The sequence below is a fragment of the Vigna umbellata genome, chromosome 2 (assembly GCF_029865625.1).
Source record: "Vigna umbellata cultivar VRB3 chromosome 2, Vumbellata_1.0, whole genome shotgun sequence".
Classification (NCBI taxonomy): domain Eukaryota; kingdom Viridiplantae; phylum Streptophyta; class Magnoliopsida; order Fabales; family Fabaceae; genus Vigna; species Vigna umbellata.
The window spans coordinates 37,885,978-37,906,784 of NC_142166.1; the positions used below are offsets into that span (position 1 = coordinate 37,885,978).

General features: G+C 33.8%; 2 protein-coding genes across 2 annotated transcripts; one reads left to right on the forward strand and one right to left on the reverse strand.

The window, feature by feature from the left end:
* On the forward strand, nucleotides 1-4,044 carry LOC124844201 (phosphatidylinositol 4-kinase gamma-like protein). The gene is made up of 3 exons (XM_047321085.2): nucleotides 1-172; nucleotides 722-2,485; nucleotides 3,396-4,044. The coding sequence occupies exons 2-3, from the start codon at nucleotides 1,109-1,111 to the stop codon at nucleotides 3,771-3,773; spliced, it is 1,755 nt and encodes a 584-aa protein (XP_047177041.2). The 5' UTR covers nucleotides 1-172; nucleotides 722-1,108; the 3' UTR covers nucleotides 3,774-4,044.
* Nucleotides 4,045-15,701: 11,657 nt separating this feature from the next.
* LOC124844200 (putative pectinesterase/pectinesterase inhibitor 61) lies at nucleotides 15,702-20,124 on the reverse strand. The gene is made up of 3 exons (XM_047321084.2): nucleotides 18,975-20,124; nucleotides 18,146-18,282; nucleotides 15,702-16,603 (listed from the first exon to the last, which is right to left on the reverse strand). The coding sequence occupies exons 1-3, from the start codon at nucleotides 19,862-19,864 to the stop codon at nucleotides 15,903-15,905; spliced, it is 1,728 nt and encodes a 575-aa protein (XP_047177040.2). The 5' UTR covers nucleotides 19,865-20,124; the 3' UTR covers nucleotides 15,702-15,902.
* Between the last annotated feature and the right edge of the window lie 683 nt (nucleotides 20,125-20,807).

Genomic DNA, 20,807 nt, shown 5'->3' on the forward strand with positions numbered 1-20,807 from the left:
TGTCTCAATTTTCTGCATTCCACAGCACTGACTCACCGAGTTGCGTTCTGCCTGAAAAATTGGGAACCTGAGAAAATTCTCAATTGTCTGAGAAAATTAGAACAATGGTGCTTAATTTCTCCTATTACATTCATCGCACATGAGTCTCCTCTTCCATTTCGCTTCACTCTCTGTAAGTCTTCTCTTCATTAAATTTTATTTCTTAGTTTCAGATATTTCTTTTTCTTCTTTTCTTTTCTTCTAAGATTCGTATCCTGGATTGTGTTTGTTAGCATATGTAGCTTGTTTTTATAGAAAGCAAATTTGAGAATTATGGAAAATATCTTGTCTCGTTTCACCTAATTCAAACAATTGTCTGTTTCGTTGGCTTGTTGTTGGAAATTGTTTTGCTGTGCATTTTGCTTTTTTCCGAGTTTCGATTTTTATGTATGATTCTACTAATATCGGAATTCGAGAGTTAAGTTTTGTCTTTAGCTCGTCCAGTTTTATTCCTTTGCTGAGGTAATCGGAAAGAAGAAAATTACTCAAGGAGGCACAGTCCTTTACTTCATTTTTGTATCGATTGAATGTTTCCTCTTGTTTGGAAATTAAACCGGATGTTCTCCATTTTACTGATAGCTAGGTTTATAAGTGGATGAAGAGGTTCTTCTGTTTTACTTTATTTTTCCTTTCTTTGACTATCGTCATTTTCTCCTAATGAAGATCTTCTTTCCTCTTGTAGGGAAATTGGAGTCCAATTTGCAGGGAATCTCTCCTTCCTTTCTCAGCATCGAATTTTTCTAAGCATAGAATAAAAGACTACAGATATGAAAAAAATCATGTAATCAATTCAAGGAGATATGTGATCAGCTGTTATTCATTTCTGTAGATTTGTGTTTTCTGAAAGTCTTGATTTCAGGAAAGAAACTTAGAATATAGATATATTAGCTATGTAGTTCTTGTTTACTGCCTAGTTTCAGGCATGAAGAAAAAAAAAGGCAGTTGAGCTATCCTTTTTGTGATTTCCTATTAAATATCTGATGGAAAACGGTTGAATTTTGCTATTGGTTTTGAGGTTCATAACTTGTTTATTTTTGAGCCAGCAAGATTTTGAACCTGTAAATTGATAATGGCTTGTGTGGCACTTCGTCCTATGCGTGAAGAATCTTTCAACACTGGTGGTAAATTCACCGGCTGCTTCAGTCCTCGTTTGAGGGACTCAATTTTGATTTACCTAACTGTTGGTGGATCTGTGATTCCTTTGCGTATTATGAAGACAGATTCAATTGCTTCAGTGAAGCTGAGAATTCAAACCTTTAAAGGATTTTTTGTAAAAAAACAGAAACTGGTTTTTGAAGGGAAGGAGTTGGCTCGTAACAGATCCTGTATCCGTGATTATGGGGTTGGTGATGGGAATATTTTGCACCTGGTGCTGAGGCTTTCTGATGTCAAAGCTATTACAGTTAAGACTGTGTGTGGAAAGGAGTTTGGGCTTTATGTTGAGAAGAGTAGGAGTGTCGGTTATGTAAAGCAGCAGATTGCAAACAAAGGGCAAGGGTTAGTAGATCTCAAGGATCAAGAACTGATATGTGAGGGTGAGGCACTTGAAGACCAGAGGCTTATTGAGGATATCTGTAAGGACAATGATGCTGTAATTCATTTTTTGGTCAGAATATCAGATGCCAAGGTAAGGACTAAACCAGTCGAGAAGGATTTTGAATTATCAATTGAGGCATCGTATGTAGACAATCCGGTGTCAAATTTACATGAAAACCAGTTAGGGCCAGTCTCTGTAAGAAATGAGTTCCTGGAGAGGAATCAATTATCAAGGGATTATCTTGTGGAACCAATTATTATGAATTCCAACATGAAAATTCCACCAGTGATTGACAAGATAATTAAGATGACTTTAGAGGGGTTAGAAAATGGCTTCAAACCAATTCAATCTCCAGAGGGATCAGGAGGAGCGTATCTCATGCAAGATTCATCTGGCTTGAAGTATATTTCTGTTTTCAAACCCGTTGATGAAGAGCCAATGGCAATTAATAACCCTCGAGGCTTACCTATTTCCGAGGATGGTGAAGGGCTAAAGAAAGGTACACGGGTTGGGCAAGGTGCGTTGAGAGAAGTTGCTGCTTACATTTTGGATCATCCTAAGAAAGGACCACGCTCCTATCATAACAATGATGAACCAGGATTTGCTGGAGTTCCACCTACAATCATGGTCAAATGCGTGCATAAAGTATTTCATAATGTTGAAGATTATCAAAATGTTTCAGGTAATGCTAAAATAGGATCGCTTCAGATGTTTATGAAGAATATTGGAAGTTGTGAAGACATAGGTCCTAGTGCTTTTCCAGTGGAAGAGGTACACAAGATCTCTGTACTGGATATCAGATTGGTAAATGCAGATAGGCATGCTGGCAACATTTTGATTTCCAAGGATGGTGAAGACGGTCATACAATCCTCATTCCAATTGATCATGGCTATTGCTTGCCTGAGAGCGTAAGTCTTCGAACAATATAAATGCATCTGTACTATTTTTCAACTGTAAGAATATTTTAAGCTGGTGGTGTCATCGGCAGCTATGTCGTTTCATTCTTAATTCTACTTCTCATGCATTTCAAATTCAGAATTAGTGCTAAAAATGCTGTAAAATTCTGAGTGTAACTCTTGCATTATATCTGCCACTGATCTTAGTGTTATTTGCTTAACAGATTACTGTTACAATTATGCGTAAATATTTTTTTTCTGAGATTATCATAGGCATTATATTGCATGAGAAGTAGAGTGTTGGCTCTTCTTTAAATTCACTACACTTACGAACATCTGATTTTTTTGGTTACTTCTACTCGTTCTGATTTCTTGTTATTGCTCACTCGTCCACTGTTGAAATTACATTTCATAACAAAAACATTACAATCATTTTCAGCAATGCCTATCATTCACACTTAACTTCTTTTCAATAATCTCAAGTTGATTGGTTTCTATCGCCTTTGCATTGTCTCTATACCCTTGGTTGGTTATTTGCAATCCCTGCTGATAATGTGTGAATATATATTACGCAATATGTTGTCCTGTCATACTTAGTGTACATCTGATATTACCTTTTCCGGAAAATAATCGTTCTTTTTCTCAAAAAAGCTCTATCATAAGTTAAAATACGAAATATTCATAAAAATATGTTGATAAAAACAACATGCAATCTGCATTGTTAATGGTTTTCTGATGTTTTCTAAATCAGAATGTGATTATTCTGCATGGAAAAGGCCTTGCAGCTTACTTTGTTATCAATTCCTCTTTTTCTGTTGTTATTCTTAAGAGGGGTTAAACTTTTTAGCATTTGTTAAAAGTTCGGCAACCGTCTTCTGTTTCTTGTACTTATTCAGTTGCTCTAATATATCCCCTTTTGCAGTTTGAAGACTGCACTTTTGACTGGTTATACTGGCCACAAGCTAAGGAACCTTACTCTGCAGAAACCATTGATTACATAAAATCTCTGGATGCTGAAGAAGATATAAAGCTTTTGAAGTTTCACGGATGGGATCTTCCTCCTAAGTGTGCCCAGATCCTTCGTATATCAACCATGCTTCTTCAGAAAGGTGCAGAGAGGGGACTCACTCCTTTTGCCATAGGAAGCATCATGTGTAGAGAAACACTGAAGAAAAAATCTGTGATTGAACAGATTGTGCAGGAAGCTGAGGAAGCTGCATTTCCTGGAGCAAGTGAAGCTGCATTTGATGATCTCGTTTCAGTGATCATGGATTGTCATTTGGATGAGCTATTCCGGTGATTGAATAATACATAATAATTCCGATACATATTCCTACTATATTCATAATATACTGACAAAATGATCTTGCTTCTTCTTCATCCAAGAGGATCCCTTGAAACCCCTTTAGTAAGTAGACTGGTTGAAACTTGCTTGATGACGGTGCTATTTGCAATATCCCCTTCTCTTATAATATATATACATCTCATCATGGAAAATATTTGAAAGTTTATGAAGGTACTGTGCAATATTATCCCTTTGTTATTTATGAATATGAATTTGTTTAAATAGAGTTGTACTTCGTAAAAAAAATCTCCTGTGTTTTTGTTCCTCTAAACATTTGAAAAGCCTAAATCTCAATTGGAAAGAAAAACCCAACCAAATGATAGAGATCAAGACAGACAAGTTTTAATTGAATTAAAGTCTGCATTTTAAAACATGTTTTCTTTTTAAAAAATGAAAATAAAAAGTGAAGTTGTATTTCGTAATTTATTTCAAAGTAAAACTCAATAAAATGGTAAAATTATACAATTTTATTTTTATTTTTATTTTAACTATCGTTTTCGAGATGACATTTATTACTTTTGTCAATTATATTTTTATACGTCTAATCTAATATTTAAATATTTTACATATGCAATAAAAAAGTAAATTTAATAAAATAATCTTATAATTATTTAATTATAATTACAAACGTCACTGAAACTGAGGAAGTGGCAAATTGACGATAATAACAGTGAATTTCGTGAACATTTTTCATCAAATAGGAAAATAGTCATTTGCGTTGTCAAGTTGAAGTTAGTGAATATAGTAACTAATGTGAAAATAACTTCCAATCATAAGTACTCTTACGTTGAACACAGACGAAAATAAGTATTTTTTTTTTCTTATATTTTTATCATATGTTATTTATTACATTAAAATTAATTTTATTTAACGTTGATTTGATGTATTGAATACGATGAAAACACCGGCTTGAAAAATCATTCCATTCTTAAAAAAGTAAGAAACGTAAATTTGCAATGCCACTTTGATTTCAGTCAATTTTATTCATCATACGTTCATTCATTTTTTATACTATGGAATCGTCATTTTAACTTGTTAGTATAAGTGTTTTACCTCAAGGTAAGATTTCACAATATGAAAATGACACGATTTCACAAAAAATTACGGAAGTGGACAGGATTTAAAAAATTACAAGGTATAAATAAATAGTGTCTTCACTAAACGAGTTTGCATTTCATTTACATTTTTTATTTATTAGTTGCGTGGGGTTAGAGACTTTTGTACAAAAGTCCTGCGTGCAATATAAAATTGAAAATCGTGAAAAAGGTATTGAAAATCGTGAGAAGGGTGATGACTAGGGATGTCAATTTTATATGCGGTATGAGTATTCGTGGATAAAATCTGTAGCAAGTAGTAACTATTTACGGATATTTATTACCTGCGAGTAATAAGTAGCGGGTATTTTAATATTCGCTTCTAAACGGGTTGGATACGGGTAATATACTACCCGTCCCGTGGGTACTTGTTATCTGCAAAAAATTAAAAAGAAATAATTTATATATATTTTTATTAAATTTAATTAAAAATTAAATAAAATTATATTTTATTAGTTTAAATTTAATTAAAATTAAATTTTAATTTACATTTAATTTAATTTATATTATATATATATATATATATATATATATATATATTTGGATTTTATTTAAATTTTATTTTTAAAATATATTAAATATTTTCTTTTTATGTTTTGCGGGTATTTACGGTACCCGCTGGTTTTAAAATATCTGCGAGTATTTTTTAAACGAGTATCCGACGGGTCGGGTTACGGGTAGGCACTACCCGTGCCCGACCCGACTCGTTGCCATCCCTATGAGACTATTTTAGGCCATATAAAGATTTGCAGGGACGACATACAAATTCAAAAGACCCCCACTAAGCAACAAATTTGGAAGGTTTCTCCTCATATAAAATTCTTCCTATAAATCTCCATTAAGGAAAACATTTGACATCGAATTGATAAAGAGACCATTTTTAAAGAACAGACGTACCAAAAATAAACAAACAGAAATCATTTTTTCCAATGGAGAAAAAATATCTACATAATCCAATCCAAAAATTTATGTGTAGCCTTTAGCTACAAGTCGAGCTTTGAGGCAATCGATAGTACCATCAAGACAAACTTTGATAGCAAAAACCCACCTACAACAAATAATAGATTTCTTAGACGGAAATGAGACGAGCTCCCAAGTTACATTATTCTGAAGAACACATAGTTCATCTAGCATGGCTTGATGCTAACCAGGATGGGCTAAGACATCCTTGACAAATTTAGGAATGAACATAGAAGAAATAGACGAAAGGCATGTATAAAAAGGCAAAGGCAATCTATGGTAACTCAAAACATGCGGTTAATAAGATAATATGCAATAAGAATAACATCACCCTAAAAATGTTGAGGAACCTCATCATGAATTAAAAGTGTGCGAGTTGTTTCAACAAGATGTTTATTCTTGCGCTAAGTCGTCCATTTGTTGAGATGTTTAGGCACATGAAGTTTGACGAAGAATGCCATAAGAAGCCATAAAATATTTTAAAGGATGGGAAATGTATTCACGGTCATTATCGCTTCGCAAAGTTTGAATAGAAATCTCAAACTAAGCTTTAATTTCATTATAAAAGGATTGAGATATAACATAACACAAAAAGATTTTTCATTAAAAACAACCAAGTCAATCTGGAATAATCATCAATAAAAGTAACAAAATACTGACGTTAGAGTGAACTAATGCAAAAGGTGACGTAGCACGTTTTGACGTAGCACGTTTTGAGACACTACAAGAAAAGAAACAACGACTGTGATTCCATAATTGACATGACTCACACAACAAACTAAATAAATTGGATAAACTGGGAACAAGTTATTATAATTTGGAAAAACTAGGATGACCTAACTAAGCATGAAGAAGATATGGAGACTCCATAATTGTGACAAATTGTTTAGAAGGATGAAGATGATAAAGGCTATGAGACTCACATCCCATGCCAGTTATCTGTCCCAAACTCTGATGCTATAAACAAAAATAATTTATGGTAAAACAAATAACACAATCAAGAGAATGAGTTAGATGACTAATGGATAATAAGTTAAAAGGGACCCAAGGACATAAAGAACATCATCAATGGTTAAAGATGAAAAAATATTAAGAGTATCAACACCATGAAATAAAACCGTAGACCCATCTATCATTATAACCGTAGGTAGATTATCCATAAAGGTTGAAAAAAACAAAGATTTGTTATAAGTAATGTAATATGTGGCTTCTGAGTGAAGAACCCAAGGTCCAAGAGAAGAAGGTTGAGTTAGGCCAACAAAAGATATACATATGCATGCAACAAAAGCAGTGGAACTAGAATTTTGACGACCCTCATACCATTTGAGAAATTCGTTGAAAAGAGAAAATTGACATGCGCTATCAAAACAAGCAGTGGAACAAGCGATGGAGAGAGAAAAACCTTTTAAAAAAACAAGGTTTTTCAATCAAGGCAACAAGCATAAATCCTAAAAGAGGAGAAGGATTCGACTTCAGCATAATTGAACGTTGCACAAATGATATAATCACATTCTGGAAATAGTAAGCTCGTTTTTGAATTTGATTCCTTTCGTGGCATAACAAAGAAAATAAGAGAAAAACTTAGAAATAAGATAGAGATGGAGATGCCATAATCTACCACATTGATGAGTTAAAGAAGATTCTCCATAAAATTTCAATCCTTGATAATAAATTGTGTTTTATAACAAAAACCAAGAGAATCCTCTCTCAATGAATTCAAAATTCAAATGTTATTATCAAAAGCTTTAGGCTCTGATAACATGTTAAGAAGTGGACTTTAATTCTAACTCAACCCTTCAAAACTGACTTGTAAGGTAAGGTTTGCACCCACACACACACACACACACACACACACACACACACACACACACACACATATATATATATATATATATATATATATATATATATATATATATATTCTAAATTGACATTATCTCTAGTTGATGTGAGACTTCGAACACTCCCCCTCATACTGAGGTATATACATCTCGTGTGTGCAACTAGACATTAATGAGTGATCCGATAACAATCCAATAACGAGTGGAATGATATATCCTACAAATACAAATCTCGCTAGGATAGGCTATAATCCCTAACTTTGATACCATATTCACTATAGTAAAATTAGGTATAAGATTAATCTCCCTTGTGTCTAAAACACATATATGGTAATATATTTATAATGAATAATCATACAAATATATAAGGCAACCAAACATAAATATGGTAAAGAGAAGATACTGTTAAAAATAATATCAACAATATCTACCAATATCAAACAATAGCAAAATTCTATGTTTTAAGGTTTCAATTGCAACTTTAGCCATGGAAGACAATAACCCATGACTTCAAAACTTAATCTATTGCAATATTGAACAAATTTTCACATGAATAACCCTAAACATTGGTTCTTGCTCTTAATAAAATTCACCATTGTTAGTATGAACATTTTGTGTGCTGCTTATTATTGTTGATACTTGTTTCATTAGAGGGTGTGCCTTTAACATACTTACCTTGAATAGAGACCCCATTTGGGATATCTACAAAAGATTATAAGTCTTTGTATTTAGATTAATAAAATATGGAATAAGGTCAAATGGTATTGGGGTTTGAGGCTTAATTGGTACCTTAAGGTAACCTTTATTGTTCTTATCAAGAGCTTCCATGATCAGAGAAGGGGAAGTGAGTCTCATCTCTTGTAGCTTCAAGAGAGGTGATTTCTAAACCTTTAAACTTGTATCTGTGTGATTGTAAGTTTCATGTCACTAGTACAAAAATATCGTATAACGTCATTATTTTTTGGCCTTTCACATTGAATTCAAGGTCAATGTCATATCGGGAGACGTTAAATTGACGTCGAATTTAAAAAATTCGACGTTAATCAAAATGACATCAAATTTTGTTAATATTCGACGTTAAGCAATTTTTTTGTTTTTTTAAATTAATTTGTAATGCTTTTTTACAATTCTACGAGACCTGAAAAGCATAAAAATGACAAATTTCAATTTTTGGTATTTTATAAAGCATGAACTATGAACATGTAGTATAGTATCAACAACAAATAACAATAACAAACAAGTTCAATCAAACAACAATAACAACAACAAACAAGTTCAACCAAATAACAACAACAAACAAGTTCAACAAAAAACAACAACAAACAAATTCAACAAATAAGTTCTTCAAAACGAAAACGAAAAAGAAAACTAACCTGCCAAAGGTGGGTTCGTTGAAATAAAGTGTTTCCACCAGTGAGAGAGAAAGCAGAATGCGCCTATGAAGGACAAGAACACAAAAATAATTAGTCAAAACAAACGAAAATTATACATAAAGTAGTTAATTAACATGCATTTGTATCAAATGAAATAATGATTACATGTGATGGTCGTCAAACTTCGTTTGAGAAAAGTTTGAGAAGAGAAGAGGGTCTCGCGTGCTAAGATAAAGTGAATGAATTTTCAATCTCCCATTCAAATTAAAAAGGGGAAACTTTGGTTGATAAATAATACGTCGAAGCTCCTACAAAATTCGACGTATTATACGTGGTTTAAAAGAAAAAAAAGAATTAAAAATGGGTTACTTTTTGGCTTCTGGCTGACAAGTAATACGTCGAAGCCCTTACAGAATTCGACGTATTATTTGTTGTTTAAAAGAAAAAAGAAAAAAGAATTAAAAAGGGTGACTCTTTGGCTTCTAACTGACAAATATTACGTCGAACCCCTTCAGAATTCAACGTACTATTGGTAGTTTAAAAGAAAGAAGAAAGAGAATGACGCCCTGGTTTAAATAATTATCATCATAGAACGTCGAATTGAATGAGGCTTCAACGTTCTACAATTGCATTTATTTAAAAAAATGCCACCAGTCGTTTTTAACATTGGCTATTCAATGGTTGGACGTTGAACGCGTGACGTTAAACGCTGTTCTTGCACTAGTGTGTGTTGATTCGAACCAGAATAAAAGTATTTGTGCAAATCTCTCTTTTCTTACACTCTTTATTGTTATTGATGTTATTTGTTAAGTAAGTTTAAAAGAGAGAAGAAAAATTATTTTAAAGCATAAGAAATCAATTCACCTCGTCATCTTGATTTTTGTCCAAACATGCTACCATTCCGCTTCACCGCTCTGACAATTGGTATCAAAGATTGCTTTGATAGTTGTTCAAATTTTTAAAAAATATCTAAACAATATCAAACATTTGCACAGGGAGCTTTAATTGACAACCCCTGTTTTTGTTGGGAAAAATTAATCTTTTTGAAAAATAAGAATGCAAATATTTTTAGAGTCTGTTCATATAGGTATTTGGGATGCTGTTGAAAATGGTCACTTTGTTCCTACTATCACGTTAAATAATGTGCAGGAACTTAAGCCCTATGCTAAATGGACTGTTAATTAAGAAAAAAATGACTCAATATGATGTTAGGGCCATAAATATAATTTGATATACTTTAACCCTTGATGAGTTTTACAATATTTTTGTCTATAAAAGCGGTCAGGTAATGTGGGAAAATTTAAGAGTAACTCATGAAGGCACATATGAAGTGAAGTGTGCTGAAAGAACTTTTTAGCCAAAGAATATGAGATGTTCTATGTGAAATAATGGAAAGCAATCCATAATGTGCAAAATTGTTTTACACACATCGTCAATCATTTATTCAGTTTAGGTAAGAATTTTGACATTGAAGAGTTAAATATTAAAATTCTAAAATCTTTGAATAGGACATGGCAACTAAAAGTCACGACCATCACAGGGTCATAAAATCTTGCAACCATGTGTATGACAGCTTTGTTCGGTAAATTAAGAGAGGACGAGATTGAACTTGAAAGGTTAAAAAAAGAAGAGGATCAAGGAATAAAAAGAAATATTGCTTTTAAATATGATATTTTCAATAGGAAAAGCGTCAAAGATGATTTTGATTACAAAAATCTAAACCAATTGATAAAAATGCTTCCAAAGTTCATGAAGAACAAAGAAAATAAAAAGATCGCAAAAAGAAGAATCAAGAATCCTCCTCAAGTTTTAGGTGTTATACTTGTGGAGAATTATGACATATCAAAGAAAATTGTCCAAATAAAGAAAAGAAAGGAAGAAAATTCTCCAAAATAAAGGAGTGGGAAGAGTATAATTCAGGCTCTTCATCAAGCTCTACATCAAGCATTAATGACTTTCATGAGCAAAAAAATATATATTTAATAGCAAAAGACGATATAGTTGAAAGCCAAGTAAGTACCTTCAGCGATTCTGATAAATCTGATGATATAGAATTATTGTTTGTGTCAGAAAAACTAAATCTTGATCACAAGAAATTAAAAATTTATTTTAACGAATTAAAATCAAAATATGAAAATATGCTTAAAGAAAATGAAAATTTGAAAAAAAAAATTCTATTTACAAAAAGGAAACATTCTTAGTAATGATGAATGTACATCTTGCTTAAATTTGAAGAAACTACTAGAAACAGCCAAGGGAGAATGTAGTAAACACTATATAAAAAAGGTTGTTAACACTAGGTTGTTACAAATCTTCTCCCTTTTCCACTGCACGTGGCGATGCGTCATGTCTCCTCTCTCACAATGATTTAGAGTGTTGAGGTCGCCTCTTTCTCCTCTCTTATGGTCTATGCTTGGTGCCTTGATAGGAGAATCATGGATTTTTAGGGTTGTCTCTCTTGTTTGTGCATGTCTTCTTCCGCTGCGGTTTGACCTCTCTTTTGTCACCGATGCATCTGACCGGTCCATATATATTTTTTCTCTCATGGCAAAGATGGTTTATGTTAGTTTATTTATAGCCATGGTGGTTCTTCAATAATAACTTCTTTATCAACTGGATGTCAACAATATGTTCCTTAATGACAATTTGCTAGATTTGTTGCTCAAGGGAGTCTTCTTGGTTAGTATATCATCTTCTATATCGTTTTCGCAAATTATTAACAATTTCAGTTAACTCGAGTGCATTCGTAGATATTTTCACTAATCTTTAAGGGATCGAGAATTTATTATATTTTTAACAAACTTGGTACATACGATTTGTATACACCAACTTAAGGGAGAGTGTTATATATATTATATTATTATATATTTTAGATATATATCTTATCTTTATATGTTATCTTTAGTTATTTTGTTATTATTTCTTATTTTTATTTTCGGTTTAATCCATATTTTTTTATTATAAATAGAGTATCCTATGTGTATGTTTAATCCAAGGGAGATTAATCTCATAAATAGTTTTTACCGTATTGAACAATAAGAAATCATAGTACATTATTTTCATCGAATTCAGGTGGTGACAAACTCCATGTGAGCCTGTAATAAAGAAATAGTTAATTCGAACATTGTGGAAAAGGTTATCAGAACATTAAAACCCAACTTTGATCACATTGTAGTAGCCATTGAAGATTCAAAAGATCTTGAGAAGATAATTGTGGAAGAATTGCAAAACTCCTTAGAGGCAGACGAGAAAAAGGTGATTGATATAAAGAATAATGATAAATGAAGAAGAAGTACTGATCGAAATATTGAAACACATGGTTCAACTTCTCAAGATTATGATCTTGGGAGCAATTCAAATTACCATCGTGATAATTTCAGTTCTAAAGGAGGCAATTCATCTAGAGGTCAAGGTAGTAAGAGGCCTTTCAATAAATGAAAGATCCAATGTTTCAAAATTTGCTTAAGTGTTTAGCTTAATCGATTACACTTGTATGTAATCAATTAAGTCTGTTATGTTTTGAAAATTGTTTTAAAGTTAAGTCATAATTGTTTCAACGATCATATTTTTAAATATGTTGACTAGCAGTAATTGCATATAGATTACATTAATTGTGCATTCAATTAAATCTGTTTGAATTGAAATATTGTTACATTTGTCACTTATGTAATAGATTACATTACTATCGTAATTTATTAATCTGCGTCTATCATGAGATAAATATATATTGACGCATTGCTCATTGTGGACGTTATTGGCTGATCATACTCTACACTACTGAGGTGTTTCTACATTGATCATAAATGTGTTTTTGCAATCTCAGATATTGGTTCCCTGTTCGTGCGTGACAGGAAGAAGAACTTGGAGTTCTTAACTTTGAGAGATGGTCTCAAAGGGTTCTGCAGCAAGGACGTGTGGTTTTTTGTGCAGGTGTTTTCTTTCTATATTTGATTGTGAGTGGGAGAGGTGTTTACACTATGAGAATGTGTTCTTTGTAAAACCTTTGGTGTAAATCTCAAATCATTATAGTGAAAGATCCTTCAATCTAAGGTTGATTGGGAAGGTGACTAGATGGAGGCATTAAGGCCGAACCAGGATAAAAACCTTGTGTTTGTTCTTCTTTCATTATCTCTTTTACTTTGAATTGCATACGCGTATTACTTAGATTACAAGAAAGATTCAAGATCATTCAAAATTTGTGAAAATATTTAAAAAGCATTCGTTTTTATTAATCACCAATTCACCTCCCCTCCCCCTCTTGGTGTTGAGAAACAAGGCACTTCTTTTCTAACAAGTATTTTCATCATCCTGAACTTCTTCCATGCCTCCATCTCCACCTGCCAAGCTCCCATTCACGTTGGTTGAGCTCCTGCTTACATTGGTTGAGCTCCTATCTTCAATTGTCGGGCTCTCTTTTCCATGTTTTGTGCTTACACCTAAGTTTTCCTTCATTTCATCCCAACTCCATTCATTCTGTTCATGAAATTGCACATCTCGGCCTACCAGAACTTTCTTAGTTGTTGGGTTGTATAACTAATATGCTTTGGCCTTTTCTTATACACAATAAACACATATTTTTTACTCTTCTCTTCCAATTTAGTTCTTTGTTGTGCTGGAATGTGACCATAGGTCATGCTGCCAAATACTTTGAGGTGTTTCACATTTGGTTTCCTCCTCTTCCAAGCTTCTTGGTGCATTTTCTCTTCTAGCTTCGCATGTGGGCATCTATTTTGGACATAAATAGCACAATGTACTGCTTTTGCCTAGAATTTCTCTAGCATGTTCCTACTTCTGAGAAGGGTCCAAACCATGTTGAGAATAGTTTGATTCTTCTTTTCTACTACATTTTTTGGTTATGTTGAGTATGAAGCTGTTATGAAACGCTTTATTTTATGTTCCTCACAATATTCCATGAATTTTGCTAATATGAACTCATTTTCCCTATCAGATCAAACAACTTTTATTGGCTTCCCAGTCTTCTTCTCAACCATCATCTTAAACTTCTTAAATACCTCGAACACCTTGGATTTCTCTCTCGTAAGAAATTGATATGATCATAGATGCAGTAAGAATGAAGAGTTTTAAGAATGACAACATGTTCCAATTCATAAGTTTCCTCTCCTTTCTCCCTTACATTTTTACTCTTTTAATTTCATTTCTTAATTGTTCTTATTTACTTCTTAGACTTATTTCTATCTAGGTATGTTGTTCCATATCAGAAATATATCCACGTCTTCCGTGAAAAGTCATTCATGAACAAGATAAATTTTTTGCTACAAAAAAACTCAAGGGTTAATTAATGGTCCACACAAATCGGTGTGAATTAAGTCGAGCTATGTCTTTGTTTGGTATTCAAGATTTTGTCCTTGAATGCTTTCTGAGTATAAAGTCTTTACAAAACTTCTTTTTAAAGTCGTAGGAGTTAAGACTTTTTCCTTTTAAGTAAAATCATTATATGGAGATGAGTTTAGTTGAAATTTTTAATGATTATTTTAATTTTTATTCTATTATGTTTATATTTTTTTATTTAATTAATTTAATATTTAAAATTAGTTTAATTAATTGAATACATAAAAAATAGTAAAACAAATAAAACTTATAGTAATTTATATTAATACGAACTCGAAGAAAATTAAAAATAATTAAAATAGTTTTCTTTGTTGTTTTTAATCTTCGGTATCATCTACCAAATATAATAAAATAAAATAAAAATTACAGAAAAAAATCCAACTGAAATTGTTATTCCTACGACGATTTCACTTCTAAAAAAATTAAATTAAAGTCTTTCAATTTTATCATGACTTTACTTTAAAATGAAATTAAGAAAAACATTGAAATCTATATAACTTATGATATATAATACAAAGTCGTACTCGGCGACATAACTTCATTCTATAATATTTTAAGATATTATATTTATATATATATATATATATATATATATATATATATATATATAGTAAATTGAGAACCTCAAAATAAACTTATGACAGGTGATAAACGCGATGCCCCCACCTCAAGAAAAACAAAAAACAGAGACTAAAAGTTCACAAACGTCAGTATTGAGTTTTTCCTCTTTAGATCAAATACTTATTTATAAATTTTTACAGTCGACATCAAGTTATGTATACAATATATAAACAAAAGTTGTTATTATTTATTTTATTATAATTTAATTTTAGTTTTAACTAATTTAAAGATGAAATGATAGAGTTACTATTATAAAATGGTGGATGGCATAGATGTCACGATAATGACAATGGTCTTATACTATTATAACGATTAGATAACATAAACAGTGAAAATAAAATTTATAGAATACAGTCATGGAAGTATGATTTTGATAGGAAGAGTAATGATAGCTATAATATTATTGTTATTATCTCTATAATAATGAGTTCCTTGGCATCTTTCTATTTTTCTCTTTTGCATATTTCAGGAACACTTTACAAATGAATCAAATAACAATGATAAAGTGCTATTCACACATCAAATTGCCACGTGGACTCAGTCAATATAAACTGTGTTCTATTCCTTCTTTATTTTCTGTCGGTCAGTTTTTCTCCTCAATTTTCTGTCGGTAAAACGAAAGTACTATAACAACTCTGACATGGATTGAGGAGAGGAACAAAAATATCACATTAAAACACTCTTTACAATATATTTTTATTATTATCATTGGATTAAAAAAATAAAAACTATATTGGACTTTAGTACAGTTACCAATAAAAGATCTAAAATTATATTGGCAAATTGATTTGGTTTAAGCTGTGAACCAATAATGGAAGGTGTCTGAGTTGGTAGTGGAACAATTTTTCAAGTTGATAACCCAGCTACGAATGAAACTCCGGTAGACGGCAACCACGATGAGCCTGATATGAATTGCCCTACCGTGAATTTAGAAGCTTCAGCGGAGGAATTGATGGCCCGATATCCGACCCATTTCACGCGTTGCCCCAAGGCTGCACCCGGCCCAGAATTCATGTATTCACCATAGTATAACGTGTCCAAAGCAAACGAGGACGTGTTCCACTCCAGCCACCCACGTGGGTGCACGTGATCCCCTATGTAGGATATCATGTAGACGGTTCTGGCATAAAGTTTCCACGGACGACCGAGATAAGTGGAAAAACTACCCTTGGATGCTTCTAGATCCGATGTGGCAAGGATCCGACAGTTGTGGATGGAAATGCCCGTGTTCTGATTCGGGTCTTTGCGATTCTGGGCCGTGATGGTGTTCTTCTGTTGGGCCATTGGCTTGCGGGCCCAGAGACTGCAGTTCTGGAACACCACGGCAGCATTGCCGAATATGAAGTCGACGGTTCCGTAAATGTCGCATTCGCGGAAAAATTGACGGTTGGAATGGACATACATTGTGTCCTGGTATCCGATGACGTTGCAGCGGTACACCACCGCGTGATCCGCTCCGATACGGAGAGCCACAGCTTGGTGTTTCTCTGGTCCGGCGTAGTTCTCGAATGTGATGTCCTTGGCGATGAAACCAGAACCACTAGCAGCTGCACCACAGGATCAACATTTTACTATTTTTGTAAATAAAAATAAGGTGAAAACTTTATTGTATTGGTGGTTGATTTGAATTAATATTTGCTGTGAACCAGTGGACTCGTATTTAATCATTTTGAATATTCTGTCGCTGTTGGACATAATGTGACTTTGTTTATCAATTTCCCAAGCATTGCATGACCCACTCACAATAATTTGATTTCGCTACTTTAATCTGGTGCCTTTCGTTAGAGGATAAAATTAACATTTAGGAGTACTACGGTTTATGAGGTCAAGATGCGTGAAGCCAGAGGATCCCCATTTCCTTTTCTTTTTTCTCTCTTTTTCTTATGCCAGCATTACAAAACAATGAAACGAAAAACAAAAAAGAGTGTTGTTTTCTGATCATTAATAAATGTCAAATGTCTTCTCATTAAATAATTTGATTCATTTTACTAAAATATCAATTTTACAGAAATCATGAAGACGACATAATGATGTTTTTAAAAATTTTAATACAAAATTTCCAAAACAAAAAATAAAACGTCACTTTTACAACTACTCATGGAAATGCAAAATGAAACGAATAAGAGAAACATGCCTTTCAGTCTACTGAATTGGAAAGTTCAAAGTTTATCTAAAGATAGGAATTAGACGTACGCAAAGCGCATTATATATCAGCAATATATAATGCAAGCGACCAAGCACTGATATGCTGACGTGGATCAAACATCAAATGCTATTTTGTTGTTTTATTTTTAAATCCATAATGCTCAGTCTGGACAAGCCAAACTAGTGATAGTGTAAATTTTGGTTGTGCTGTAATACCAAGACTCAAAAAACAAAAAGAACAACTAAACTATACCATATTAGAGCACAGAGACTTTGACACATATAGGGAAAACAAAGACATTTTACATTAAGGAAAGGGAAACTTCCAAAGTTAAAACCTTGACCAAAACTGGAATTGAACAGCAAATCGGCCGAAAAACATTTTTCTCATAATGTGAAAGAAATAAAGTGTATCCTTTTTTATTAGGCATAAATGCTATGGAAGTAACGGGAAAAACTAGTGCGGAACATTTCTAAAATGTTTTATGACTTTAGAAATTGGGTATATATGTAACTTCATTCTCTTAAACATTGACTTTGGTTATAACAACAAGCAAAAGAAAACAATATAATCGGTGGTGGAGATCCAAGGCTCACTCAGTAGACAAACTATTAAACGGGAAGGAATCTTAAATATGGCAACCAGGAATAGCAGGCCACGTGCAACGTGTACTAGTCTTCCTCATCATGTCCATGTTCTGACCTTTTCCTTACCTCTTTTCTCTCTCTTAAACACTGTATTTTCTTTTAAATTATGACCAAATATTGTCAAATTTTACTTTTGCAATCTTTACGCGACTCGTTAAAATGTGTTGATACTGTATTATGACTCATTTATAGCTTGTATTTAAATTTTGAAAAATTATAAAATACATTAAGTAAGGATTAAAGTGAGGAAATCATAGTAATAAGCATGAGGGAGAGGAGAAAGGGAAGGAATTTACCGAAGGATGCCGTGTGAAATGTGGTGAGGTTGTTATAATAATTTTTCCCTCCTGTGATGACGGTGTTGCCCTTACCGTCCCCTACGAACATCACATTTGTTTTCTTCCTCCCCACCTTTAAATTCTCCTCTTCATACCTGAATTGAAATTTGTATCAACAAAAAAATGTTAGAGCTTCTGTCTTTCGTAACCTCCTCAACTACCATAACCAAAACATACATACATGTTCTCCTAAAATCGATACAGTTAAAATCCATGCACATGCAACTTTTTTTAAACATTACCACATCACTAACAATTTAATAATTATTTCTTTAAAAGAGACTATTTAATCAGTTTTAATCCCCACTGCTTCATTAATACGGTATTTTTAACGCACTTTTACCGTTAATATGTCAAGATCAATAAATGGGGATGGTGGCATCGAGACATTTGTAAATACTACGTTGCCCTACACCACATGCAAGTCATTATGATGACAAATATTACATATTACACCAAACAATGTTGTCAGCACACTTTTTTCTAATCAGTGCAAGAGAGGAGGGAAGAAATTGAAAAATAAAAATATTATATAATATTATTGTTAAAATTTGTTCACGTGACCACAGTGCCGAGTCCAAGCACGATGATTCAATACCAACGAGTCCACCACGCAACCCACGGTGCACGGTTCACAGACCTTTTAACACTCACTTAGTACAACAAAACATGGAAACAACAATCATTAAAAAAAGTGATGGTTAACTAGTTACGTGGTTAAAAAGAATCAGGAGAGTTAAAAAAATAGAGTAGCTATATTTTTTGTGTTTGGTACGAAGTATTTTACCTTCCTGCCCTGACGTAGATAATGAAGCGGCGTGAACTGTATTCCGGGACCTTCTTAATGGCTTCGGCGATGGTCTTAACGGTTCCGTTACCGTCCTTGGAAACCACGACATCGGCTTGTATCGCCGACAGAGGCAAGTTCAACAATCTCCTATCTCGTCGATTCAACCATCTCGGGAAATTATCGGCTCGCATTGTCATCAACCGTCTCCTGTTCTGAATGGGAACGCCCGAGAAGTCGTCGCCGTTGGCCGCTGCCGAGAAAATGGCGAGGCAATTGCTGACGAGCTCCGACAAGTCCTTGAGGTTGTTACTCATCTGGTCCTTCACCGGACCGGCGGCGTCGGCAAAGCCCTCCGCGCAGGTGTCCTGGTTGGTGAGGGCGGCGCTGAGCCAGGTGAGGACGTCTTCGTTGGCGGAGCCAACGGCACCGAGGGAGACGGTGCTGAGGGAGCGCGCAAGCGCGTCGACGGAATCGTCGAGGAGTTCGAGGCAGTCGTCGTAGGCGGCGCGGACGCGTGGATCCATGGTGGCGTAGGAAATTGCGGCGGAAGTGTAGAGCGCCCTGGAGAAGTGCTGCAGCGTGACGTTGAAGGAAATGTGAAGCAGGTCATTCTCGGATGCAGCCTGGGATCCGGGAAAGTCCAGCAGCGAATTGACGCACACTGTCTGAAATCGTGTTTTGCTGCACGTGCGTGAAATGGCCTGTGTAGGCTTGCGACGAAGCCTTGAACCATCCGCTTTTGTACCGGTTGGAGAGAGTAGCGCAAAGGCCGTAACCGCCGATGCAGCGATTAATATGACTCCAAAGAGTGACAGCAAGGCAATCTTCTTCTTACCGGAAGATCTTGGATTGATGGGCTGAGAGGGTCCAAGTCTTCCGTAGTCCATTACGATATGTGTGTGTTTGTTATGAGAGAAGGTGTAGATTATGGTGAAGGGTAGAGAAGGAGTGGCCCTTTATATAAATGACGGTGCTTGGTTACTGTTAGTGAGAAGTGAGAAGTGAGAGTGTTTGGTTGGTGTGAAGTCGATGTCTGAGGGAATTAGCTGGCCGCTACTAAGCCCACTGAACAATGTGTATAACACTACTGCCTTCTACTTTCCATTCCTCCCTCTCTTTCTATTATTGCTCTCATAATTATTAACCCGAATTTGATAAGTATATGACATAAGAATCCACAGATTTCCAATTAGCTTCGTTGAAACTTTAAAGCAGGGATTAAAGTACATCCCCGTTTGGAGCTATCCATGATGTAAGAAACACAGGAAATAGACAGCATCCAACCATGTCTCAAAATAATTCAATAAATCGAAGGTCAATACCTATATCTATCTATTCCACACTTTTCATTTTCTCTAATCTTTTTCTAACATTCAATCTCCCCATATCTAATCCGCTTATTCTCGATGCTTACTTCCATAATCAAGCTCACCTTTTCCGTCTACTTCTTCAAAATCAACGTCAAAACTAGTCACCGTCTTAAATCTATACGTTAGTCTCTAACAAATCTTTGTTATCGTGGTGGGGGGATTCATAGAAGAAAGAATATAAATATATTTAGATAAAGAGACATAAATATCATTTAGACTCATCACATTTATTATGATTAATACAAAATTTTATCAAATGAGACATACAGTAAAAGGTCATACTTGAACACTTTAATAATGTAAATAATAAATTTTAAAGAATTAATAGTATTGATTAAAAAAAGTAATTGAAAGGTTTAGTATACATTTTATTCTAGACGGTTTTGATGACCTACGTGTTTGTATTTTAATAGATGGCTGACTCGGTCCTCTGAATCAATCATGCACCATCGCTGCATCC